Source organism: Alternaria hordeiaustralica (genome assembly GCF_023758085.1).
Source record: "Alternaria hordeiaustralica strain BMP 2776 chromosome Unknown scaffold_45, whole genome shotgun sequence".
Taxonomy (NCBI): domain Eukaryota; kingdom Fungi; phylum Ascomycota; class Dothideomycetes; order Pleosporales; family Pleosporaceae; genus Alternaria; species Alternaria hordeiaustralica.
The window spans coordinates 18,811-39,931 of NW_026056817.1; the positions used below are offsets into that span (position 1 = coordinate 18,811).

At 53.4% G+C, this 21,121-nt stretch overlaps 12 protein-coding genes across 12 annotated transcripts; 3 read left to right on the forward strand and 9 right to left on the reverse strand.

Annotated features, from left to right (window-relative positions):
• Window positions 1-1,959: 1,959 nt before the first annotated feature.
• Window positions 1,960-3,927, reverse strand: J4E84_010700 (uncharacterized protein; the record flags this gene model as incomplete). The annotated part of the gene is made up of 2 exons (XM_049393255.1): window positions 1,960-2,641; window positions 3,596-3,927. 2 exons carry the CDS (start codon window positions 3,925-3,927, stop codon window positions 1,960-1,962), a joined length of 1,014 nt encoding a protein of 337 aa, XP_049238979.1.
• An 856-nt stretch (window positions 3,928-4,783) lies between these two features.
• J4E84_010701 (uncharacterized protein) lies at window positions 4,784-7,500 on the reverse strand (the record flags this gene model as incomplete). Its single annotated transcript, XM_049393256.1, has 7 exons — window positions 4,784-5,265; window positions 5,314-5,980; window positions 6,030-6,291; window positions 6,341-6,879; window positions 6,935-6,977; window positions 7,066-7,160; window positions 7,417-7,500. 7 exons carry the CDS (start codon window positions 7,498-7,500, stop codon window positions 4,784-4,786), a joined length of 2,172 nt encoding a protein of 723 aa, XP_049238980.1.
• Window positions 7,501-7,915: 415 nt separating this feature from the next.
• Window positions 7,916-9,401, reverse strand: J4E84_010702 (uncharacterized protein; the record flags this gene model as incomplete). Its single annotated transcript, XM_049393257.1, has 6 exons — window positions 7,916-8,332; window positions 8,380-8,765; window positions 8,818-8,974; window positions 9,027-9,234; window positions 9,288-9,339; window positions 9,395-9,401. 6 exons carry the CDS (start codon window positions 9,399-9,401, stop codon window positions 7,916-7,918), a joined length of 1,227 nt encoding a protein of 408 aa, XP_049238981.1.
• A 1,012-nt stretch (window positions 9,402-10,413) lies between these two features.
• On the forward strand, window positions 10,414-10,775 carry J4E84_010703 (uncharacterized protein; the record flags this gene model as incomplete). The annotated part of the gene is made up of 2 exons (XM_049393258.1): window positions 10,414-10,567; window positions 10,621-10,775. 2 exons carry the CDS (start codon window positions 10,414-10,416, stop codon window positions 10,773-10,775), a joined length of 309 nt encoding a protein of 102 aa, XP_049238982.1.
• A 405-nt stretch (window positions 10,776-11,180) lies between these two features.
• On the reverse strand, window positions 11,181-11,852 carry J4E84_010704 (uncharacterized protein; the record flags this gene model as incomplete). The annotated part of the gene is made up of 2 exons (XM_049393259.1): window positions 11,181-11,768; window positions 11,847-11,852. 2 exons carry the CDS (start codon window positions 11,850-11,852, stop codon window positions 11,181-11,183), a joined length of 594 nt encoding a protein of 197 aa, XP_049238983.1.
• A 203-nt stretch (window positions 11,853-12,055) lies between these two features.
• On the reverse strand, window positions 12,056-13,058 carry J4E84_010705 (uncharacterized protein; the record flags this gene model as incomplete). The annotated part of the gene is made up of 4 exons (XM_049393260.1): window positions 12,056-12,547; window positions 12,612-12,641; window positions 12,696-12,857; window positions 12,909-13,058. The coding sequence occupies 4 exons, from the start codon at window positions 13,056-13,058 to the stop codon at window positions 12,056-12,058; spliced, it is 834 nt and encodes a 277-aa protein (XP_049238984.1).
• Window positions 13,059-13,461: 403 nt separating this feature from the next.
• On the reverse strand, window positions 13,462-14,068 carry J4E84_010706 (uncharacterized protein; the record flags this gene model as incomplete). The annotated part of the gene is made up of 2 exons (XM_049393261.1): window positions 13,462-13,509; window positions 13,928-14,068. The coding sequence occupies 2 exons, from the start codon at window positions 14,066-14,068 to the stop codon at window positions 13,462-13,464; spliced, it is 189 nt and encodes a 62-aa protein (XP_049238985.1).
• Window positions 14,069-14,395: 327 nt separating this feature from the next.
• Window positions 14,396-14,956, reverse strand: J4E84_010707 (uncharacterized protein; the record flags this gene model as incomplete). Its single annotated transcript, XM_049393262.1, has 1 exon — window positions 14,396-14,956. The coding sequence occupies one exon, from the start codon at window positions 14,954-14,956 to the stop codon at window positions 14,396-14,398; it is 561 nt and encodes a 186-aa protein (XP_049238986.1).
• Window positions 14,957-15,564: 608 nt separating this feature from the next.
• On the reverse strand, window positions 15,565-17,097 carry J4E84_010708 (uncharacterized protein; the record flags this gene model as incomplete). Its single annotated transcript, XM_049393263.1, has 6 exons — window positions 15,565-15,658; window positions 15,706-15,775; window positions 15,822-16,441; window positions 16,487-16,605; window positions 16,669-16,728; window positions 16,780-17,097. The coding sequence occupies 6 exons, from the start codon at window positions 17,095-17,097 to the stop codon at window positions 15,565-15,567; spliced, it is 1,281 nt and encodes a 426-aa protein (XP_049238987.1).
• Window positions 17,098-17,269: 172 nt separating this feature from the next.
• On the forward strand, window positions 17,270-18,855 carry J4E84_010709 (uncharacterized protein; the record flags this gene model as incomplete). Its single annotated transcript, XM_049393264.1, has 3 exons — window positions 17,270-17,579; window positions 17,627-18,597; window positions 18,646-18,855. 3 exons carry the CDS (start codon window positions 17,270-17,272, stop codon window positions 18,853-18,855), a joined length of 1,491 nt encoding a protein of 496 aa, XP_049238988.1.
• A 72-nt stretch (window positions 18,856-18,927) lies between these two features.
• J4E84_010710 (uncharacterized protein) lies at window positions 18,928-19,958 on the reverse strand (the record flags this gene model as incomplete). The annotated part of the gene is made up of 2 exons (XM_049393265.1): window positions 18,928-19,850; window positions 19,922-19,958. 2 exons carry the CDS (start codon window positions 19,956-19,958, stop codon window positions 18,928-18,930), a joined length of 960 nt encoding a protein of 319 aa, XP_049238989.1.
• Window positions 19,959-20,225: 267 nt separating this feature from the next.
• On the forward strand, window positions 20,226-20,962 carry TVP23 (Golgi apparatus membrane protein tvp23; the record flags this gene model as incomplete). Its single annotated transcript, XM_049393266.1, has 3 exons — window positions 20,226-20,322; window positions 20,407-20,742; window positions 20,808-20,962. 3 exons carry the CDS (start codon window positions 20,226-20,228, stop codon window positions 20,960-20,962), a joined length of 588 nt encoding a protein of 195 aa, XP_049238990.1.
• Window positions 20,963-21,121: the final 159 nt, after the last annotated feature.

Consider the following 21,121-nt stretch of genomic DNA (forward strand, 5'->3'; position numbering starts at 1 on the left):
CGGAGAAGTTTGAAGGGAGGCTGCGGAAAGGGAGGTCTGGACTGTGACCAAGCTGCGATCGGCGCTAAGCTAGCGCCCGTCGGCCTTGGCGTGGAGATCCCGAGGTCGCTCAGCCTGTCATTCGAAGCCCTCCAAGCCACCACGCCTCTCCACAGCTTAACCTCAGCTACCCCGTAATGCAGCATCAGCGCGGAATTCATGCATGCCGAATGCACGGCTCGTGTCTTCCCTTTTCATTACACCGCTTCACCATTGGTCAAGTCGTACCATCACGTGTACGAGCTTCAAATTCCCTCCCGTCACAATCCGCCAAAACAACTGCGTCGCCGAACTGGAGTTGACCCAGGAAAATAAACAAAAAGGATCTGATTCTGCCGATAGCCTTGCGCCCAATGTCAAGCCTCAACACTGGATGTCGCGTTCTTACTATCACGTCCACGTAGGACCGCGCAGCGATCATTGTCTGGAATACCTAGGTAGCTGTCGCACTACGCTGGGATCAGAACATGGTGGAACGAGAAGACCACCACCCTGGTCCGATCGCGGACTAACAGTAGCAAGATCATGCCATTGCTATATCAGAGTGGAGTCTGTCCTTCACACCTACTTCGCAATTGATTCCGAGCTGAGCTCGACCATGGCACAGCGTCGGAAAATATCTAGCATGGGAAAATTCCCGCTAAGTCGACATCCATCCGCTTACCCCTGCGAGACCACCCCGCGACGGCACTTGGACACGCGAGAAGGGTGATACTAAATCGGGGGCCCTGTTCCCCAGCAGACCCCTGTCAGCAGTATCGCCTCTGATGTCTCTCCACGCCTTCGTACAAACCGCTGTCAACCTTCCAATAGACTCGTGGCATGCAAATGTTGACACTGCATGGGAAAATTCCACGTCGTCTCTGCTACCATCGTGTTGCTTCGCTGTCTTCGCAATGGCGCCGCCATTTTCTCAAGTCCGATAAGCTGAGGCTGTCAGTGTGCAGTAGCGAAGGACTAGATGGGACTTCTGCGGCACTTTTCCATTCTGGTCTCACCGATGCTGTTCGAGAATGTCGCCTCGTTCAATAATGGCTTGCAGATTGCCAAGTCCGCTCAGCCAGACGCGAAAGCTTGGCCTCTGCTAGACCCATGGAAATACGACGAGCCTCAGCTGTGGCTCCCGCTGCTACTGCAATGTCGTGTCCGGTGACCTGGTAAGCCGTCGTTTCTACCGCGTTGCTCTACCTCGGTTCTGTGGCAGGCAACAGTCGGAGTCCGTTTTCGTATACTTCGCCTACTTGCGGACGAACGATATCATGACAATGAGTTTACTGTCTGTTCACATGTCAGACCTTTGCTCTCGAGAACTTGAGAGGAACGCCGTCGCGAGACTAGAATATCTTTCCAGGCCTGCCCGCACATACGTTATTTGCAAACTTTTCAGCGCTCAGCCGTGTCTTCGCTCATCCAGAACCGAAAGCTTGTTTCTATCGCACGACTAACGTAAAGAATCACCCAGCGGAAGCCTCGGTTGGAGCATAAGAAGGTCTTTGATGCGTACCAAGTACCCTAGCGATAGCTTGTCACGGTTTGTTGAGGTGAGATCTCATGATGTACTCATCATTGCCGTGCATGTCAACTACGTGCTATCAATCACTCTGAATGTCTATGATGCGTTCCAGATCTTTCGAGAAGACCTCCAACTAGTCTTTTTGACAACTCTATCGAGGTCGGCGAAACTGTGTCTGGGCAGCTCTACAAACGAACATGACCAATCGCCACCACATTCCGGACAGCGCGCACTCAAGACCTTTCCCGCGGCTATGAACATGAGGACACGAAGTGCAGGTGGAAGCGAAATCCGCCATTGCTTTTGCGATCCCTCGCTAGTCTTGCCCGTTTCCATTCCGACAAGGAGCCGACATAAGAGAAAACACTCTATGCGATGACTCAAGATCCCAAAGCCGTTTGTTGTTCTCACCGACCAGAGGACGTCCGCAGAATCAACTCCTTGGGATCTTGCGTTGTCCAGAACCTTTTCATTGCCGAGCTGTCATCGAAATCCTTGTACGTTACACGCACACTAGGAAGCTTCCGTTCCATAGTTTTGGTGAAGTTGACTCTGGATTCCTCGATATATTCGCTCTCATACCGGGTTGGCTCGACCTCTTCAGCTTCCTCGTCGTCTTCGTTATCAGAATCCGCAAAGAACCCCGTAGCGGACAGTAGTAGTTCCACATGCGTTAGATTCTCGAAAGCACGGAGCGTGGGACGGTATTCGCCCGTTTCATCATCCACATCATCGTCAGTCCCCGGATCTACTATCTGGGCTAGCATGTATAGATCCGAAGGATCGACGCCAATCTGGATGGAGTGTACTAAGCGGATCTTGTGCTTTGGTCCTTCACTATATATTATGTCCCAGAAGAAGGATTCGTAGTCTCGCAGGCATATGAAAGACCAGGTAAGGAATGGACCCGCCAGACTGATAGCTTCGGTGTAGATTTGTCGGCATACCGTAAGGACGCGGAATGGAGAGTATCGGGAAACCTCCTTGCAAGCGGGTTTTGCAGTTCCCGTAAAGGTAAAGGTCCATATGAGATCGCGCAGTTCACGGGGTAGACGCAATAGAGGCGATTCGAGCGCATTGCGCTCGACGCTATTTGATGTCAGTATGTGATGCCTTGACGCAGGGCATAACGCGACTAACGTGGACTTTTGCCAATCAGTTTTTGGCGCGACATCAAAGACTCCATTCTCTGTCCTTGACAAGGCTGTATGAGATTCTGATATCGGTGACATGTTGCAGGACCCTGGGCAGACCTCAATGTTGGGTGTGGAAAGGGAGAATGATAGAGACATCGGGTTTGTGCTCACGGCGGTGTGTAGGTAGCTCCGTTGATGCGGGGTGATGTCACCCCTCACGATCGACGCTCAGGGATCCACGGGCTCACAACACAACTAAACTTCACGTCCTACCTCCTGCGCGCATTGTATATTGAGCATCGGTGATATCTACGACACCAAGTGAAGACAGCGGGAAACCATATTGCAAAGTGTCATTATTATCTGGCATAACGCACACATGGAAAGATTGTGAAGCATACCTACATCCTCCACCAGCATCTCAACCAACCCAATTCGCCCTAGACTAGACAACGAGGGCCTTCTCAATCAACCCATAAAAACCTCTCCTTCCCAAACCCCAAACTCGATCCGCCCATCCCCCACCTTGCCCCTCTCCTGCTCAACCCACCCTTCCACCAACATAACAGCATGCCCTCTGACCAACGTCTCCCCCTCCTCATCAACCAACAAAAGCAACACCATCCACTCTCCCCTCCCATCCTTACCAATCAACGGATGAGAATCCGGCTGCGCCTCCACCCCCGCCCATTTATACAACGACGAGTACGGCTTCAGAGCCGGCGGAACAACAGCCTTGAAGCGAGCAAGGAGAGAGTCGTGAAGAGCCCGCGGCACAAATGGAACATCCAAATTCACAGCAACAAGCACAGATTTCGGCGCTGCGCCCATTCGCGAAGCGAGATGCTTTGGTAGACGTTGAAACGGCATCTCACCTTCCCTTCCCAACCCCCCTACTTCTTCATACACAGCGAATTGGGCATCCACGATATCAAACACCATCTTCTCCTCTCCTTCTCCCTCCTCTTCCAGAAACCCCACGCCCACCTCCCCCTCCTCTAACGTCCTGCTCTTTTCCAGGTTCAGTCTTCGACTGACACCCATGTATGCTTCTGTCTTTAGAAACGCAATGTCATCCATCAGGCACGTGTAGAGGTATTTCGGCATCAACCCTTTGCTCGTTTCTTTTCCTTCTTCTTTCTTGTCGTGCGTATGCGTATACCCATCATCGCCCTCCGGCGCAACGAACCGCAAGTCTTGCGTGACGTGACCAGAACCCGTGTCGGGTATATTGAGCATATCTCTGAAATGGAGTTTGGTCCAGCGGAGGAACGTGGTGGCATTGGCTGGAGTGGGGTCGTGGAGGCGGGGGTGTACGAGGAGGAGACCTGGTTTGGGGCGAGCTTGGGGAGGTGGTGAGGGATTTCGGGATGGGAGGGTCATGATTATGAGTCTTGGATGCTTGCGATTTCAGATTGCAAAGGGAGGGAAGGTGCCGTTAGTCGGGTCTTTATATGTTTGTCAAGTTCTCGCTCCTTTTATGTTGCGCCCGCCGTCGTGTATCCTCGGACGGTAAGCGCGGAGTTCCGAAGCTGCAGCTGCCAGCTGCATGAATTTCCTGACTGCATACCGAATCTTAACTTTTTCCCGAACGATTAATCTGAGTTGCTGCTTGGCTCCCGAGATGTGCAGTTCGGCTAAAAACGAATTCTGGAGGTGCATGTCGCCAGGGTAGTCAATGTAGATTGCGAGACTACGCACTGCACGCACAACCATCCAACCCATGCGGAGAGGCTTTGTAATTCAAATATTTGATTCGTTTCAAAGAAACTAAGTAGATGGATGTGCACGTCTCGATCGACAAGGCCCTATTCTTACAACGCGGAATTTGACATCGCGCTTCCTCCTCCATAGTCTCAATCCTCTGTTATCCCGTTCCCATTCTCCCAGCTTGACAACACGCTCCAATTTCAGGTATTCCGCCATGAATAAAAGCAAGCAAGCACCGTAACTCCTGTCATCCTGATGCTGATGCCACCACAATGGTAAACGCCAATACCCCAGGCGTTCAAGAAACAATATGAGCGTCCAACCATGACGCAAGCGAGTCCAACCATTTGTATCCAGGATCTGCCCTGTCCAAGTCGTCGGATGCCTAATGCGTTGGTTGCCGTGGCAAATGTAGGAAGATTGTACACTTTTCAATCTCGACATCTTCTTTCTTTGCAGTGCCACCTTCGGACTGAACCTTGCGCTCCTTCTCTGCGACAATCTCAACCTCGATACGATTGACGCCAGCTACGAGTTTCGCTTCGAACAGTGGCTCGCCCTTCTTCTTGCCACCCTCGTAGCTGGGACTTGGGCTTGTGCCGTTGATGCCTGCCGTGACAGGAACACGATTCGCTTCGAGTGTCTTATTGCCATTCACAGTGACAAAGAGGCGGTACATCCGGCTTGTAAGCGCGATAGGGACCTTGGGTACAACTTGAATGTAAGAGTTGGACGGTGCGACCACCATCGTGGCACTGTACATGGCTATTTGTTTGTTCGCCAGGATGCTCGTAGACCATGGCTTCGACGGGTTAAGCGCTGGGTGGGTATTGAGTGTGATTTTGGGTATTAGTGCTTCGTCGACGCCTGCGTTTGTTAATAGAAGATCTCTTGAATCAGGATTGCTACACTTACTCTTGAGTGGCACCTTTCTGAAACTGTCTACGCGGGCTACTGGTGGAGGCGCGTAGTAAGTTGGCGTTTGGAATGAGGGAACGTGATTTCCATTCTGCAGCCCAATACCGTTCGGATGTGGACTGCCGCTTGCCTGGCGAGACACACTCTGTGGCGGGGCCATGCTTGGATGTGGAGTCTGCGCTGGGACGCTGAGTCGGGCAGCCTGGCTATCCGGTGCGGTGCTGGCCGGCCTGATGGCACTCAGGGCAGGGGATTGGACGTCTTGCTTGACACCGTTGACGGCGGGCGGGGAACCTGCGGTTTTGTTCTGGGCGGCAGAGAGTGGTGCAATCGACGAAGCACCACCTCTCGGTCCAGTAAAGGGATTGGCAGGTGCTGTTGGCGTCGCGGCTTTCCCAGGTGGGGCTTGAGATAATCGGTTGCCCACGCTATCGAGAACATGTCGTTGTTGTCGCTGAAGGGCGTCGTTGTCAACAATGACGCCGGGCGTCGCAGAACCGCGAGCACTTGGAGTGTTACGCTCCGATCCCGGACTCGGCTTCAGCTTGAGCTTGAGCTGCTGTTTTGGAGCCGCGGCGGCGCTGGACATGTTAAGCTTCAGCTTCGGTTGCGTTGGCTCGCTAACTTTGGATCTGGCTTCTTCGAGTTTCTTGTTGAAGATTTCCTAGGCCGGTCAGTACTCAGGTATGAGAGCATACAGACAGTATACGTACTTCAAGCTCGAGCGAGAGGTTGTAGATGTCGCTACCATCTTCGTTGTAGATACGAGCATTCTTCCAAATGAGACTGAAAGCTTCTTCGAAAGCGTCCCAGCTCTTGAACAATGTATGGCCTGTCGGAGCCTCGCGTCCCACTACTCCGCGAACCTTCTTCTGTATGGCGGCCAGCGACATGGGGTCTTTGATCAGCTGGTAGTAGTCCTTCAGGCTGCGCGACGGGAGGTTCTGGAAGGGTAGGAATATCTGCAGTCCTTGGCTGGAGAGTGTTAGCTGGCTGGTATTTCAGCATGGAGCATGCAACTTACTCCTCATAATCAAGAATCTCCCTCACGATCTGCTCCTGTGCCTGCTGGAATGTCTTTCCTGCATAATCAGCACTGTCGTCGTCATCTTCCAGCGCAGCAGACGCCGACTGTCGCAACTTCGACGGTGCTGGTGTAGCCGATGCTGCAATGGCGGCTGCGCGCCGAGGGCGGTCGGCTGTATCTTGCGTCGCAGGTGTATGTGTGTGGGCGGTTCTTGGGGTCGAGGTGACGCGGGGGGAAGGTTTCGACGGGGTGGAGTTGTCTTCGCCCGGGATCGGGGTGGCTGTTGCGACATAGTTGCCGTCACGGTAGGCGGGATTGTGCTTGACCATCCAGTTGGAGGCGGTCTTGCGTAGACGCTCGGCATCTTGGTATATGACGGAGTTCTTGTCGTTGAAGGCCTTTGCGTTGTTGACCAGTCGTTTGCAGTCGCTCTCGACTTGAGCTAGGGACGCGTACTCGCCGTTGTTGAGTTTGTTCTCGATGGTATCAATAGCAATGGGTAGTTTCGTGAATTCGTAGTAGTCGGGCACCTCGGCCTGCATGCAATTGTCAGTGGACCTGGTGTATAGAGGGAGCGCAACGGGGACATACCTTGTCGGGGAGAGTGAGGAAGTGGACGGCGATGGGGCGTCCGCTGCAAGTTGTCAGTGGGGGTCCTACGTCGGCACACTGGGGAGTATGGAAGCTGCCAGTGCGACAGACGTAAGGAGGGCGTCACGTACGTCTTGTCCTTGGCCTGCTTCAAGCTGTCGAGGAACTTCAAGCCTGCCGTCGTGGTCGACTCGACCGTCTCTGATCGGGAATTGGGCGTCTCGGCCTGCACGGAAGCGGTCTCCTGTCAGCATTGTTCTCTTTGTTGTCTGATCCAATTCCCGCCATGGCTGAGTGCATCGCCGGCGCGCGCGTGGTGTTGAGGGATTGATGAGGGGCCGACGGGGTGATGGCCTGGTCGTCGAACCCCCCAGGTGTCGCGCTGCTGGACTAAGGAGCATCCCGCAACGCGCCCATCACGCCTCGTCCATCTCCAGGACACGCCCGACGATGCATCGCCCACCACCACAGCCTGCACGTACCGTCCCTTTTTGTCGCTTCGCAGGGCGCCCGTCGTAGTCGCCCGCTGCAGCACTCGCGGCTTTGCGCTTGGCCGCGCTCTCCATTTCCGGTTGATTCGTGATCGCGTAGTCGGACTGAGTGGTTTGCCGAGCGTCTCGAGGCGTGTAGGGATCGTGGCGGCGGTGCAGTGAAATGCGCGTTCCGTCGTCAACCCGGTGGACGCGCCGCAGTGTTCAATCTAGGCTTCCCAGTTTTGCCAAGCCCCCGCGCACGGTCCGCTTGCATCACCAGATGCGTCCTCCACCACACCATGGCCACGGCAAATAGTAAACACTTGAACGTGCAGCATCACGCTTCAAACAATGTCATTCAGCCAATCAACTGTTTCTAGGTAGTGGGGCCTGGTCGCTATCTTCCAGGGGTATACTTGGGAAACGAGACCTCCGCTAATACTGCAGCAAACTCAACATGTTTGTAGGATCACGCCAGAAACAAGGAAAGTCGTCCAGAACTTCTCTCTCACTTCTGCACCGGCTCCGACGCCTTCTTCTCGAACTCTGCTCGCGCCTCCGCTTCCTTCATCTCGCGCACCTTGGCTAGCACAACTTCCCGGAAGATGGCGCCCTTTGCGATTCTGCTTAGGCGTCCAGGTCCCTTGCCTGTGTCTGCGTTCTCCTTGGTTGCCAAACTCTTGTCCTCGGAATGCGATGCAATGGCTTCGCCGGCTGCCTCGCGGGCGTTGGCGGGCACGTCTGCCTCGCCTGGTACATCCTCTTCCTCGTCTTCTTGCATCTTGAGCGCTTCGATGCGGTTGGCAAGCTTAACGAGCTCGATGCCGCGCTTGAGACGGGCCTTTGCCGCGTACGCCTTGATCTCTGGCACCAAGTTGTGGTCGGTAGCAGTGCTTCCGCTGAGCCACACGTGTTTGAGGGCAGCCTAGTATTGTTAGTGCATTCCAACAGACCCTGACTGCTTCATCGTACTTCACTGGTTGGTCGCTTGTCTGGGTTGGGCTCTAGCAGCTTCTTGATGAACTCCTTGGCCTCCGGGCTCACTTCCTTCCAGTAGCGCTCGTGGAAGATGACGCGACCGTTCTTGCATTCCTCAATCAGGTCCGCAAGGTTCTCTGACCGGAACGGCGAGTATCCGCACAGCAGTGTGTATGTGATGACGCCCATGGACCACATGTCAACGGGCTTTCCGTGACCCTTCTTGAGCATGACCTCAGGAGCAGCGTATCCGAATGAGCCAGCCATGGTGGTCAGGACTTCGCTCTTCGAATCAAGCATCTTGGCGATACCGAAATCCGCAAGTACGAGGGAGGAGTTCGCGTCGCGTGTGAGGTACAACAGGTTCTCTGGCTTGAGATCTATTCGGAATTAGCTGCTGTAGTCGCATCCGATCCGAGGCGGAGAATATACCTCTGTGAACGACATTGTTCTTGTGGAGGTAGTTGACTGCATCGAGTACTTGTCGGATTGTCTCAGCGGCGTCCTTTTCTGTGAACTTGCCCTTCTCGCAAATGCGATCGAAGAGCTCTCCACCCGTCGCCAATTGGGTTACAATGTAGTACTTGTCCTGGCAGGTGTCAGCTCCACAGTCCCACAGAAGGGACCCGTATCGCGCATACCCTTGACTCGAACCAATCGTGGAACTTGACAATGTGAGGGTGCTTCATGCGCTGTAGCATCTCCAACTCGTCGTACACCATCTGCTCGTTGCCGCGCACATTCTTCTTCAAGATGATCTTGACAGCGACCTTGCCCTCGGGGCAGTCAGCTTCGCGGACGATACCGTAGGTTCCGGCGCCGAGTGTCTTTCCGAAGCGGTATCGTGATCTGTGAATGGCATGTTCAGTACACGTCGGGGCGCAGGGCAGCAGGGTACAGACTTGCGATCATAGCTGTCGGGCTGGCCGTGCAGCTTGTTGAGCATGTTTGTCACTAGACCAGCAGTCAGTCCTGGATATCGCAATGCGCACCGCAGGGAGGGAAGTACAACTCATGATGGGCGAGCTGGTAAGCAGTTATACGACTGCCGCGAGCGTCGTCTCAGGCTGAGGGTGAGATTTGGGGTGCCTATCAGGCGCGTTCAGCTGGTGGTGGGGTGGGTGAGGGGTAAGAAACAACAGTTAGGTAGCAATGCTGTCTTAGGAGCAAAAGGCAAGGCTGCAAAGGAAAGTCGTGAAAAGGAGGCACGGAATTGGACCGGGTCAGCAACAAAGGTCGAGCGTCTTGGAAGGCTTGCTGGAGTAGCACCTAGCCTGGCTGTGGGGCAGGCGCATTCGATGTTCGTGTCCGCCTCGCGGCCTCCAGGGTTTGAGCCTTTGAGGCGCAGCGCCAGCGGATGGCTCAAAACCTAGCAGCAGCCCTCAACGCTTTCTCCATGCCATATTTGTCAGGCTCAATTGAACACAGCTCGATGCTACCACGTACTATCAGATGAGTGGGCGGACATTGCATACACACTCTGCTGCGGTATACACGCGTCGGGCAGGCTCAATAGGGTGTAGCACCTGTCACTGTCATCTTGACTCGCGAAGCATAGACATCTCTCTGCTCGCAGCTTCCTAACCATATCCTTAAGAGCCGAACAGTAATTCTCTCTTCTAGTACGAAAGAGTCCGTACTTTCGTATATTATTTCATGGTCTGCTCTAGTATGCCGACACCAACGGCCGCTAGACAATGAACAGTTGCATTCGCAGTATGACTACACTGCAGCTTGAAGACGCGACCATTCCAATGCTCTCAGAATGCATGCGCCACAGCAGGTAGGGCCCAGTTCATGCCAAGAAGGAACCGCTCGTTTGGTCCCGCAGTCGCAACGCGCGCAGGTTTGCATGTGGAATTCCTACGTCATGCCCTCCCGTCTACATAATCTGGGCCTTGATCGACAAACACCCACCATACCACGCACATCACTTCTTTATTCTGCCAAATCTCCTCTGTAGCAGCACTACACACCAATTTCCTCACAAACTCTCACACACAAACGAGCAACCGCACAGTCTCCACTATGGCTATCGGCATCTTCACCATCCTCGCTGGCTTGATCGCCTTGGCCGCCGGCTACTTCTACTTCTTCGGTATCTCCCCGGAGATGAAGCGCAAGATGGAGAAGCAAGCCCTCCAGACCATGGGCGAGAACAAGATGTCCTACATGGCCAAGGGTGAGTCTTTCCATACTCACAAACACCATGCCGCAAACACTAACACCTCGCAGACCAAATCAACAAAATCCCCACCTCTGACCAAGAAGACGTCAAGAACCTCAAGCAGGGAATCAGCAACCTCGCGGGCGGCGCCATGCAGAATCCCATTGGAGAGCAAGCTGGTGAAAGCGCTGATAGACTCACATCTCCGCTCACCGGTCGCTAATGCCTCTTCTTTTGTACAGTCCGAGCGGCGACCCAAGTCTGGGATCAGACCAAGGACGTGTCGAAGAAGATCTCGGATCGGTTCCACTAGGAGGTGGTGAAGGCGTGTCTGAGGGCATTGCTCGAATGCCTTCGGGGATGGGTTATCGCATCCAAGGAGACGATTCAGAGAGACGTCCGGAAGAAAGCGGAGTAGCGACACGACAGCAGAAGGCGAATGTTGGACATACCCTCCGTAGGCGTTTGGTGGTTCCTTTGTGGCTCCTCTCACGGTAGCCTTCTCCTTGTGTACCGTCCCGGCAGGTTTGGGCCGTACTCTCACGACCGTCATGGCTCTCATAACGGCCTCCCATGTCCCTAATGAAATCTTTCCCCGTCGTCTTGATAGACTTGTTTCAATCCCTCATCATCCAAGTTGTACCCCACCACTCCACACAAGCCACGCGACACCCTCCCAGCCCAAAACGATCCCCCAGAACACAGCCTGAAACCTCATCTTCTTCGTCTTATGCTGGAAATAGTGCATGCCTGCCAATGCTCCCGGCCACCCTCCGACTATCGCCAGTGTATGCAACGTCACTTCTTTGACCCTCCACTCCAGATTCCGCGCCTGCATCTTATCGTAGCCATAGAAGAGAAACGTTACTCCACTTATGAAGCCGACATAGATGAGCGAGTACACGGGTAGCGCCGCGATGGTGTAGAGGCGGATGAGCGTGACGGTGGGTAGGATGAGCGACGCGGTACCGCAGATGGTCGCGATGGTCAAGGGTCGGTGACGGGGACGCGCGCGTGGTGGCATTTTCACGATGGTCGGTGATGGCGTAAGAGAATCCGGGGGCTCGGGCGCATCGTGAGCGGGGAAGGAGCAGTATTGGCGACGTGCTGGTGAGTGATGGGCGAACGCGAGCGAAGCTTTGCCGATGCTCTGTCGATCTCCCGGGCCGTTGGCGGTTTGGTGCTTGGACGGAAGAGGTATAGTGTTACCGGAGGGCTAGCGTGAGGTGGTCAATTCGGCTGCGGCTCTTCGTTACCAGCCTCCGTGGTTTGCCGTTGGCATACACGGCCTCACATGCATGGTGGTGCATTGCACAATCCAGGAGTGGATATGGGTTCAGCCATCGTTGCTATGGACAGTATCACCACCCCCGAGGTACTACAAATGATCTGAGAATCCGCTCTACCCGACTTCACCCCTACATCAACGCAAGATGAACCACCAGAAGGCTCTTTCGCATTTCTCTTGCGGATTAGGTGACGGGCCGGTGCCTGAAGTCCAGACTATGCCCAATATTTGATGTCGTACGGCCCGTATTTCCGACCGTCATACGTATGCAACCAATATCGCTTGGAACCCTCTGCTGATGGATCTGTCTTTTCCGGGACTTCCACCACATACATCCTATCAGATTTCCACAAGGCACTGATATTGTCGGCATATTCCCAATTGCTGCTCAGAAATTCCTCATATTCCGCATCCTCGTCCTCGTCCTCAGACGGCGAATCACTGTCCCTATCAAGGAGATCTCCGTACGATGGAGCGTCAGTGCCTTCGTTTGCTGGCATTGACTCAAACGGTCCATCACTCAGCGCGGCAGTTCGTTTGACATCCTCTTCGGAATTCCCCCTTCTTCCTAGTCCTTTCATCTCATCTGTCGCATACAGGGTGAACGTTCTCTCCAGCTTCTCGAAATCTTCCAAAATTTGTCCGTAGTGCTTGTATGGGTCCGCAGACGGATATCGAATGTCCTCATCAAGGAGATCCCGCAGCCACTGTCATTTGGTCAGTAAATCTCTCTCGGCACCGGTATGAACGTGATCGTTTCTGCGAACTTACGGAGGCTTGTCTGCCATAGTATTTGGTTGCCTGCGCTGAGTAAGTAAGGTTTTGGTGCTCGTGAGGACATATTCTAGCACTGACCCTACTAAACCCCTCCGTCGCCCAACCATAGTGAAGCATGTATTTCAAGCGATCGTCTGGAACTTTCATGATGCCGCATGTGTATGCACAACCAATCGCACGAGTCCATTCAGCAGGATCTTCGTCTTCTTCGGCGAGTCCATCGAAACAGTACCTGATACACTATACTCCGTTAGATTCTAGATATTACTGGAGGGTACGTCTCAATCTCACCTGGCAGGTAACCTTCTCGCGGAGCGCGTCGATACTGGGTTGGGCTTTCGGAACTTCGATGTCGGGAGTTTGCTGTGAGCCAGGTGCCTGTGCAGTGCCGGCAACGGCACTGCACAAGACAACACCGAGGATGTTGGTAAGGAGCTTCATGATGGGGGAGTTATTTCCTAGAACTTGGTGGCTGCGCTGTTGTTTAAATAGATGTGAACCCTCTTGACGCGTTCGGGTGCGATCGCTTCAGTGCGGAGAGAACAGAGGTGGCATGGTTCCTGAACCCTTGAGTGATGGCTTGATCCATTGAACTCCAAACCCTATCCAATGAGCCATCGTCAAAACGCTCAACGTCCTGAAGACGCGCGTCTCCAATCGGCAATCAAACGATAACCATGTGCGAAAGCTGGACACCGTCGCGAGAGAAGGGTTTATATGGCAGGCTTTCGCATGCCTTCCTTTTGTACTGATCGTTGAGCTAGTGCTTTGGGACGCGATACAGCCTTTTTCCAAGAGCTCTCGGGTATCTTCATATGATCGCGAGAGCTGACTGTACTACAACCTACTTGAAGATGTCCAAATCCTCTCGGTCTTGTATTCCGAATGTATACTGTGGCTTCCCTCATTAACCCGCAAAGCGCTCCTCTCAACACCCCAACCGCTTCAAATGCTCCGGAAGATCCATAACATCACGCGGACGATCTCTCATAAACTCATCTGCCACACGCTCACAGTCCTTCGCCTGCAACACAAACATCGCCCGCCACGTCTCAGTAGGCTGTTCAGCATACTGCACCCTCGTCAGCACACCCAAGTCCACAACCACACCCAACGGAATGCTCAGACGTTTATCCTGGTCCCACTCACGTTCGGATCCTCCTTGCATGCCTTCAAGCAGCGGATGTAATTCCAATCTCCCTCTCCGCCTCGGCGAACCTTGTACTTGAGCGTGTCCATGCAGTAGTTGTAGCACTAGGTTTTGTTAGGCGATTTTTTCATGCAGGGGGGGATTTAGTGTCTTGACGTACCTGTTTGAGGGGTGTTGTGGGTTCGAGATCTGCGAGAGGGATTGTGTCGGGGTTTTGACGCAGCTGGGATTCGGATAGGTGGACGGAGGCGGTGGCGGCGGCGCATAGGGCTAGGCGGAGGATGGTGGTGCAGAGCTTCATGGTGGTGTGGATGGTATGTTGAATATAGGAGCTGAGGAGTCGCAAGCTGGGTGGTGGAAGTATTTAAAGCAATTGCATGAGGTCTGTGGAATGGTTTTGCGGTTTGCGAATCCACGGTTGATAATTCGGTACTACCAGAATCACACACATCCAATACCCTGTCCACGTATTGCTGCATTATGACCACTGTTTTGGGGGCAGGGGAAGGTAAAATTAAGAGGGTACATTGCTGCCACATACGAAGCTCGTTAAGGCAACACTCTAACAAAGCTGCAACCTCCCTTCATCCTCACGCATGACCGGCACGCCCGACAACCTTCAAAGCCCTCACGGTCTACTAACAGGACCTTGATAAAATTTCCTCAGCACCTTCTCCTCCTCATCCGTAATCCTCCTCTGGATCTTATTCCTCAAAATCTCAATCTGGCGGTCGTACTCCCACCGCGGTGTATCCGCACCCCTCATACCAATGAACCTCGCAAACATCCTCATCTTGATCTTTAACCGTTCCAGCTCACCTAGTTTACAGTTTTCGGGCAAGGTATCGCTGGCATCTAAGAAGGGTTGTTGCCAGTTCATTGTCTGGGGATATTGGTTTGTGAGATCTGTTGAATGTGTTTGGGAATAGTAGGCAGCTAGCGCGTCGAGTTGCGCTTCGGTGAGGAGGAAAAGATCGAGCATTGTAGAGGGGAACTCGGGTGCTGGTATCCCTGTCTCCACGTGCACTATGGGGGCGATGGTGAGGCGCATTTCGGCGATTTTATTTGCGAGGGCTGGGTTGCGGTTCCATGGTGACATCTTTCTTGCTATTCGCCTTTGCACAATGCTCGATGTGGGACTTATTGCTTTGTTGATTCCGTTTGTATCGCTCATGCGTCGGTTAGGCATATGTTCGTTTGGTAGAGAGATTCTGGTCGGGCAAGGGCTTGCTGAATGAAGAAAGTTTGCTGCGGGAGGACGTGTGCGACGATATTTGGTATGAACCAGCCGGGAATGTGTAGCATGCAAGGTTGAAGGCTCGCCGTAGTATATAAAGGCGACACAAACGGGCGTGGCGGCTGTCAGAAGAATGGGTCTTGTTGGAGCTTTGCTCTTTGTTAAGACACCACCGCTCAAGACTTGCTCTTCTGACTCCCAGTATCTCGTGAAGAGTAGAATCTTTGTCTTTCTTCTGTCACGTGTCCATTGTTCCCGTGTGGATGATGGAAGGTTGCTGCTGCACAATGTTGCGCATTCATGGCAGTGACGGTAGTGCTTGATGAAGGCGGGGGGCTGATCACCCTTGTTGAGGATGCGGTGGCGTGTTGGCTGACATTGTGATGCGTTGGCAAATCTTTCATGATCTGAACGCCGCTGTACAGCTCCGTTTCAGACACAACCAGCGGTGAATTGTCAACCTCTTCGTTTTTGAAAACTGTGGTGGGGTCAGATAATGGGAATGAAGACCTTGGATGCGTCAGGTATCTGAAGGCAGGGAGCGTTGATGGAAGGAGGCCTCAAGCGTCGAGAATGGTTTGGAGAGACACATCGTTCTCAGCGCCACCAACTGGCTCGGTATTTTTCCAGAACTTGCTCAAGTGCCTTGCACCACTGTGAAGGTGTTAGTACGTATTTGGAATTTTGAGACATGGTCTTACCTGTCGCATAATATGGTGACGATGCGGTGTCCTGGACCAAGTGTCTTTGCAAGTTTCGTGGCAGCGACGCCTTCAATAAGTCAGTGCCGCCTGCTGTTGAACGCTTCACAACTTACAGTTCACAGCACTAGAGCTTCCAACAAAAATGCCATCATGCTCAACCAACCAGCGCGCCATGGAAATTGCTTGGTCGTCGTTAACCCTGATGGCATCGTCGATCAGCTCCCTACCAACGTCGAAGTTGTGAGTCACTCTGTTGATGCCGATCCCTTCAACGATTGTGTCCACTTGATGTCGCCGCCGCGTTCCTTCTCTTTCCTTGGGGTCGAACATAACACCGTACTTGACGCGGTTGAACAAGCCGCTGCCAGGGGGATCCGCAAGGACGACCCTGATGTCGGGTAATTTGGACTTTAGGAATAACGCTACTCCAGAGATAGTTCCTCCCGTGCCAGCGCCGCTAACGAAAGCATCCACACGACGCCCAGTTTGCTCATAGATCTCAGGCCCCGTGCCAGTGAAGTGTGCGCGCCAGTTGGCTTCCGTTTCGAATTGATCGGCGAACAGTCCTCTCCCTGGCTTTTCGGAACTTGCAGTGTGTTCTTCTGCTCGCGATCGTGCGAGGTTGACAAATTGTTTCTGGTCCACGATAGGCGCCGGGCGCACTCTTTCTACTTCAGCACCAAGCTTCAGCAGGAGATCTGACTTCTCGATTGCCATGTCGTTTGGCATGCAGCTTCGCTTGTCAGCCAACACACCTCTGAGTCAGATGACGACTTACATGTGTGCTTTGTAGCCTCTTGCTCTGCAAATGGCGGCTAATGATATGCCAGTGCTCCCAACAGTGCCTTCGTATATGGTGTCACCAGAGTGTGGGATCAAAAGACCCTTCTCTTCAGCCTGTTATGAGAATCAGCAAACATAAATGATATAGACGGGAGGCGGAGTAGAGTCTTCTCTTACCATCTCGATGATGCTTAGAGCGACTCTGTCTTTTGGACTGTTGCCGGCTCCGTTGAGAAACTGTGGCTCACGTTAGCGAACGTTCGAGCCAAATTCACGTAAGTTTTCTACCTCAGCTTTTGCAAGTATGTCACATCCCGTGAATTCGGAAAGTGACTTGATTCTGATGAGGGGCGTGTCGCCGATGCATCCTTCGATGCCTTCCTTGATGTTGACTGCGCCGTGTCCACCACCGAACTCCAATAAACTCTTCTTCAACGTTTCTAAGTCATTAATCTTTGCGAGTTGCGATAGCCATTTTTGCTGCTGTGCCAGAAGTTGGTCTGCATTGTCTATTCCTTCTATCGATCTCTTTTTGTTGTATGCAGTCGTCAGAGCAATCCCTAGCAGCAAAGCGCCTAAGAGGTAATATTTGGAGCGATCCACCATTTTTCAAAAGTTGGGGAGTTGTGGCGTGCAGTTTGCAGAGTTGACGCGATCGGAGCTGGTGGTATCCCCGTCTTGGCGCGGCTGCCCGCAAAGCTCACCACGTGCATTCGCGCGGAAGACCATTGCCACCACTGCTGTCGCGACGCATTCGCGACAATTGTCTCTGGCGCCAATGGACTCGCCGCTCGCCACGCAGCTCTTCCGCCAGCTGTTCTCGCATCGAGCGTCGCAATGTCTTGCCCGCGGAGCCCGGCCAGCGCTCGCAGGCGCCCGCATACCACACCACCAAAGACGAGGCAAGGCCACACGGTTGGGTGAGGGTGAAACGAAGCGCGAGAGCAGATGGACACCGAGAAAGAATGCATTCCCTCATGAGAGGACGGAAGAGTTTGAGAGATACCCAATGGTCACAGCGGACATGCTGCGGAGTAGGAGAGAAAGACCGCGCAGAGTCAAGATGTTGTTGCGCGACTTCATAGAAGGTTGGGACTCTTACATGTGGTGTATTACTATACTAATAGATGTATAGACAGCTTATACAACCCCAATTACGGCTACTTCTCCAAGCAAGTAGTCATCTTCTCTCCGGGCGATCCATTCGACTTCAACTCCATGGGCTCCGAGCACGAATTCTTCCAGCAGCTGCGGCACCGCTATACCGCCTTCGAAGACGATCTTGATTACCAAGAACCGAACGACCTGCGCCAGCTCTGGCATACGCCGACCGAACTCTTCTCGCCCTACTACGGAGAAGCAATCGCACGCTACCTCGTAGAGGACTACAAGTACAATTTCTACCCATACCATGATTTGAACATATACGAAATGGGCGCGGGTAACGGTACAATGATGTTGAACATCCTCGACTTCATAAGAGACGTGCACCCAGACGTGTACGAGCGCACCAAGTTCAAGATCATCGAGATCTCCAGTCAACTGGCCGACCTACAACAGAAGGGTCTAGGGCACTCAGCGTATGCACGAGGTCACTCCGACAAGGTGGAAATCATAAATCGCAGTGTCTTTGACTGGAACATCTACGTCTCTTCCCCCTGCTATTTCCTCGCATTGGAAGTCTTCGACAACTTCGCACACGATGCCCTAAAGTACGACTTCGAAACGGGCCTCCCATATCAATCCCACGTCGTCATAGATCCTCGTGGGGAGCTCTTCGAATACTACTCGCGCACCATAGACCCCCTCGTTACCCAATTCCTCGAGCGCAGACACGCTGCCTGTACCACATACCCACACCCGCTGCAAGGCTCGCGGCTCATGAACAACCTGAAGAGCTTGGTACCGTTCCGCTCTAATATGAGCATGCCGGAGTACATCCCAACGCGGCTGATGCAGTTCTTCTACATGCTGTACGAGAAGTTCCCAAACCACAAGTTGATTAGCAGCGACTTTCACAAGCTGGGCGATGCGGTCGAAGGTATCAATGCGCCTGTTGTGCAAACGAGGTATAAGAGGCAGATGATTCCTGTTTCGACACCTCTTGTAAGTCTATTACCGTTTTGTTACAAGACAGCCACTAATACGTCCCAGGTGCACCAAGGCTACTTCGATATACTCTTCCCCACTGACTTCGAAGTCATGGAACCCATGTACACGTCGATAACCGGGCGCTTCGCACGAACGTACCTACACGAAGATTTCATGGCCGGCAGAGCAGACATTGCGGAGACGACTACAAAGAATGGCGACAACCCCTTGCTGAGCTGGTACAAGAACGCCAGTGTCATGATTACGGTATAGATCAGAGCCATACGGTCCTCTCACGGTCATCATGTAGGAGAACAATATGAAGATGCCAACAAAAGTTGGCAGCTACTCGGGCTCCTGTCCCTTCCATGTCTCCTTGACAGCAGTTACGTCCATCTCACATACCTCAGCATGTCTCAATATCGCATGCGCTTTCTTCACAACTGGCGCATCGATCATCTTGCCATCCAATGTCCAGGCCCCTCGTCCAGCTTTGCTTGCCTTCTCATCCGCGATGACTACCCTTGTCGCCCAATCGAGCTCCTTCTCCCCAGGGCTGAACGCCTTATGACACACGGCGACTTGACTTGGGTGTATGCATTGCTTGCCGTTGAACCCCAACCCTTTGCCATTCAAACACTCTTCCTCTAGTGTCTTGAGCCCCTGCTCGCCCTTGTAGCTCGTACACACCAAGTCAATAGTACTAGGAAGTCTGGCAGCCCTCGCCGCCGTCGCAATCGCACTCCTTGCATACAAAAACTCCATGAGCGAGGGTGTGCGCGTAAGACTCATATCCTTAGCAAAGTCCTCTGCCGCAAAGACGAGCCCCGAAATATACGGCGAAGCCGCGCAAATCTCACTCAGATTCTGGATCGCCTTTGCGCTCTCTATCAGCGCTATTATGCGCACTGGCTCCCTCTTCCCTTGTGTCCCTGCACTAGGATGGCGGTCGGGCGAGAGATGCCGTATCACGTCCGTGACGAAATGCAGGTCTGCAGCGCTTTCGCACTTGGGCAGCATGATGGCATCGAGGTGCTCGCCTTTGAGCACTTCGGTCAGGTCATCCAGCGCGAGGCCTGTGTCTACGCTGTTTATCCTTACGCACATCTCTTTTATCCCGGCGGGTCGGGGCTTGTTGAGGACGGAACGGAGGTTGGAGCGCGCTTCGGGCTTCATGTGCGGGGCGACGCTGTCTTCGAGGTCGTAGGTTACGTTGTCGGCGGTCATGGCGAAGGACTTTTCGAGCATTCTCTTGGAAGAGGACGGCACTGTGAGGAGTGTCAGTATGGTACTGGTGGAACTGCTTGTATGGTATGTGAATGGAGTGGTGATGGTATACCGTACATGCACGCCCTCCGTATAATTGGCGCCGCCATCCTGCTTCAGAACTGACTGAATTACTTCCTCCGAGAGGCCTGCCTCGAGCACAAAACTGTATAAGCCTCAATGGCAGAAAGTCATACAGCCGTTACGCACCTCGGACACTGTCGCTAGCCTATGACGTGCGGGGAAGTCGCAGCTCCACCAAAGCTCCCCAAACGCCGATCGCCGACGCGTCCCTGAGAAAGCCACGTGAAGCTGATCTTCACACGTCTCGGACTGTTTCCCCCAGCACCACGCACACCCCGACGGCACCAGAAACCATGGAGAACGCACAACAAGAGCCGGCGCCTGGTTCGCTGAGCTGGAGACTAAGCAGCCATCCCATCACGCTGCTTACCTTCCTCGCCTTTCGCATCTGTATGTTATCACAACCTACACGCTACAGGCACCACATGCATACATGCCCAGTATATCACCTTCACAGCTAACCCTCTCCCCCAGCGTCCCTACTAGTCTACCTCCTCGGCCTCCGCCTCCTCACCGCAAACTTCGTCATGATCTTCATCATCACCATCCTGCTCCTCGCAATGGACTTCTACTACCTCAAGAACATTGCTGGCCGCCGCCTCGTCGGCCTCCGCTGGTGGAATGAAGTCGACGCCAACACGGGAGACGGGCGCTGGGTGTTTGAGAGTCTGGATCCGGAAACGGGCCGCCAGATCAATGCGACGGATAAGCGCTTCTTTTGGCTCGCGCTGTATGCGCAGCCTGTGTTGTGGGTGTTGCTGGCGATTGTGGCGCTCGTCAGCTTGGAGTTTATTTGGTTGACGCTGGTTGGTATGTGGAGACTTTTTCTGTTGAGGTGATGGAGAAAGAGACATGTGCTAACGTTTTGGTCTCAGTTATCGCGCTCGTCCTTACGATTACGAATACCCTCGCCTTCTCCCGATGCGACAAGTTCAGCCAAGCGACGGGCTTCGCCTCAAACGCAATGTACGGTTCGGGTCTCGCGAGGAATCTGGCTGGCGGCATGATCTCTGGGCTGTTCAGGCGGTGATACATGGACGTTTCGGTGTTTGCGCGATGCTTTCGTTTCTCTGGCCATTGAGACAAGAGCAGGAGAGTCTTGTACGACTAGGCATATGGTCTATTACTTGGAGTCTACCCAGGGCGTCTATGATACCCTACATCGATCTATCAAATCGAGTTGAATGTT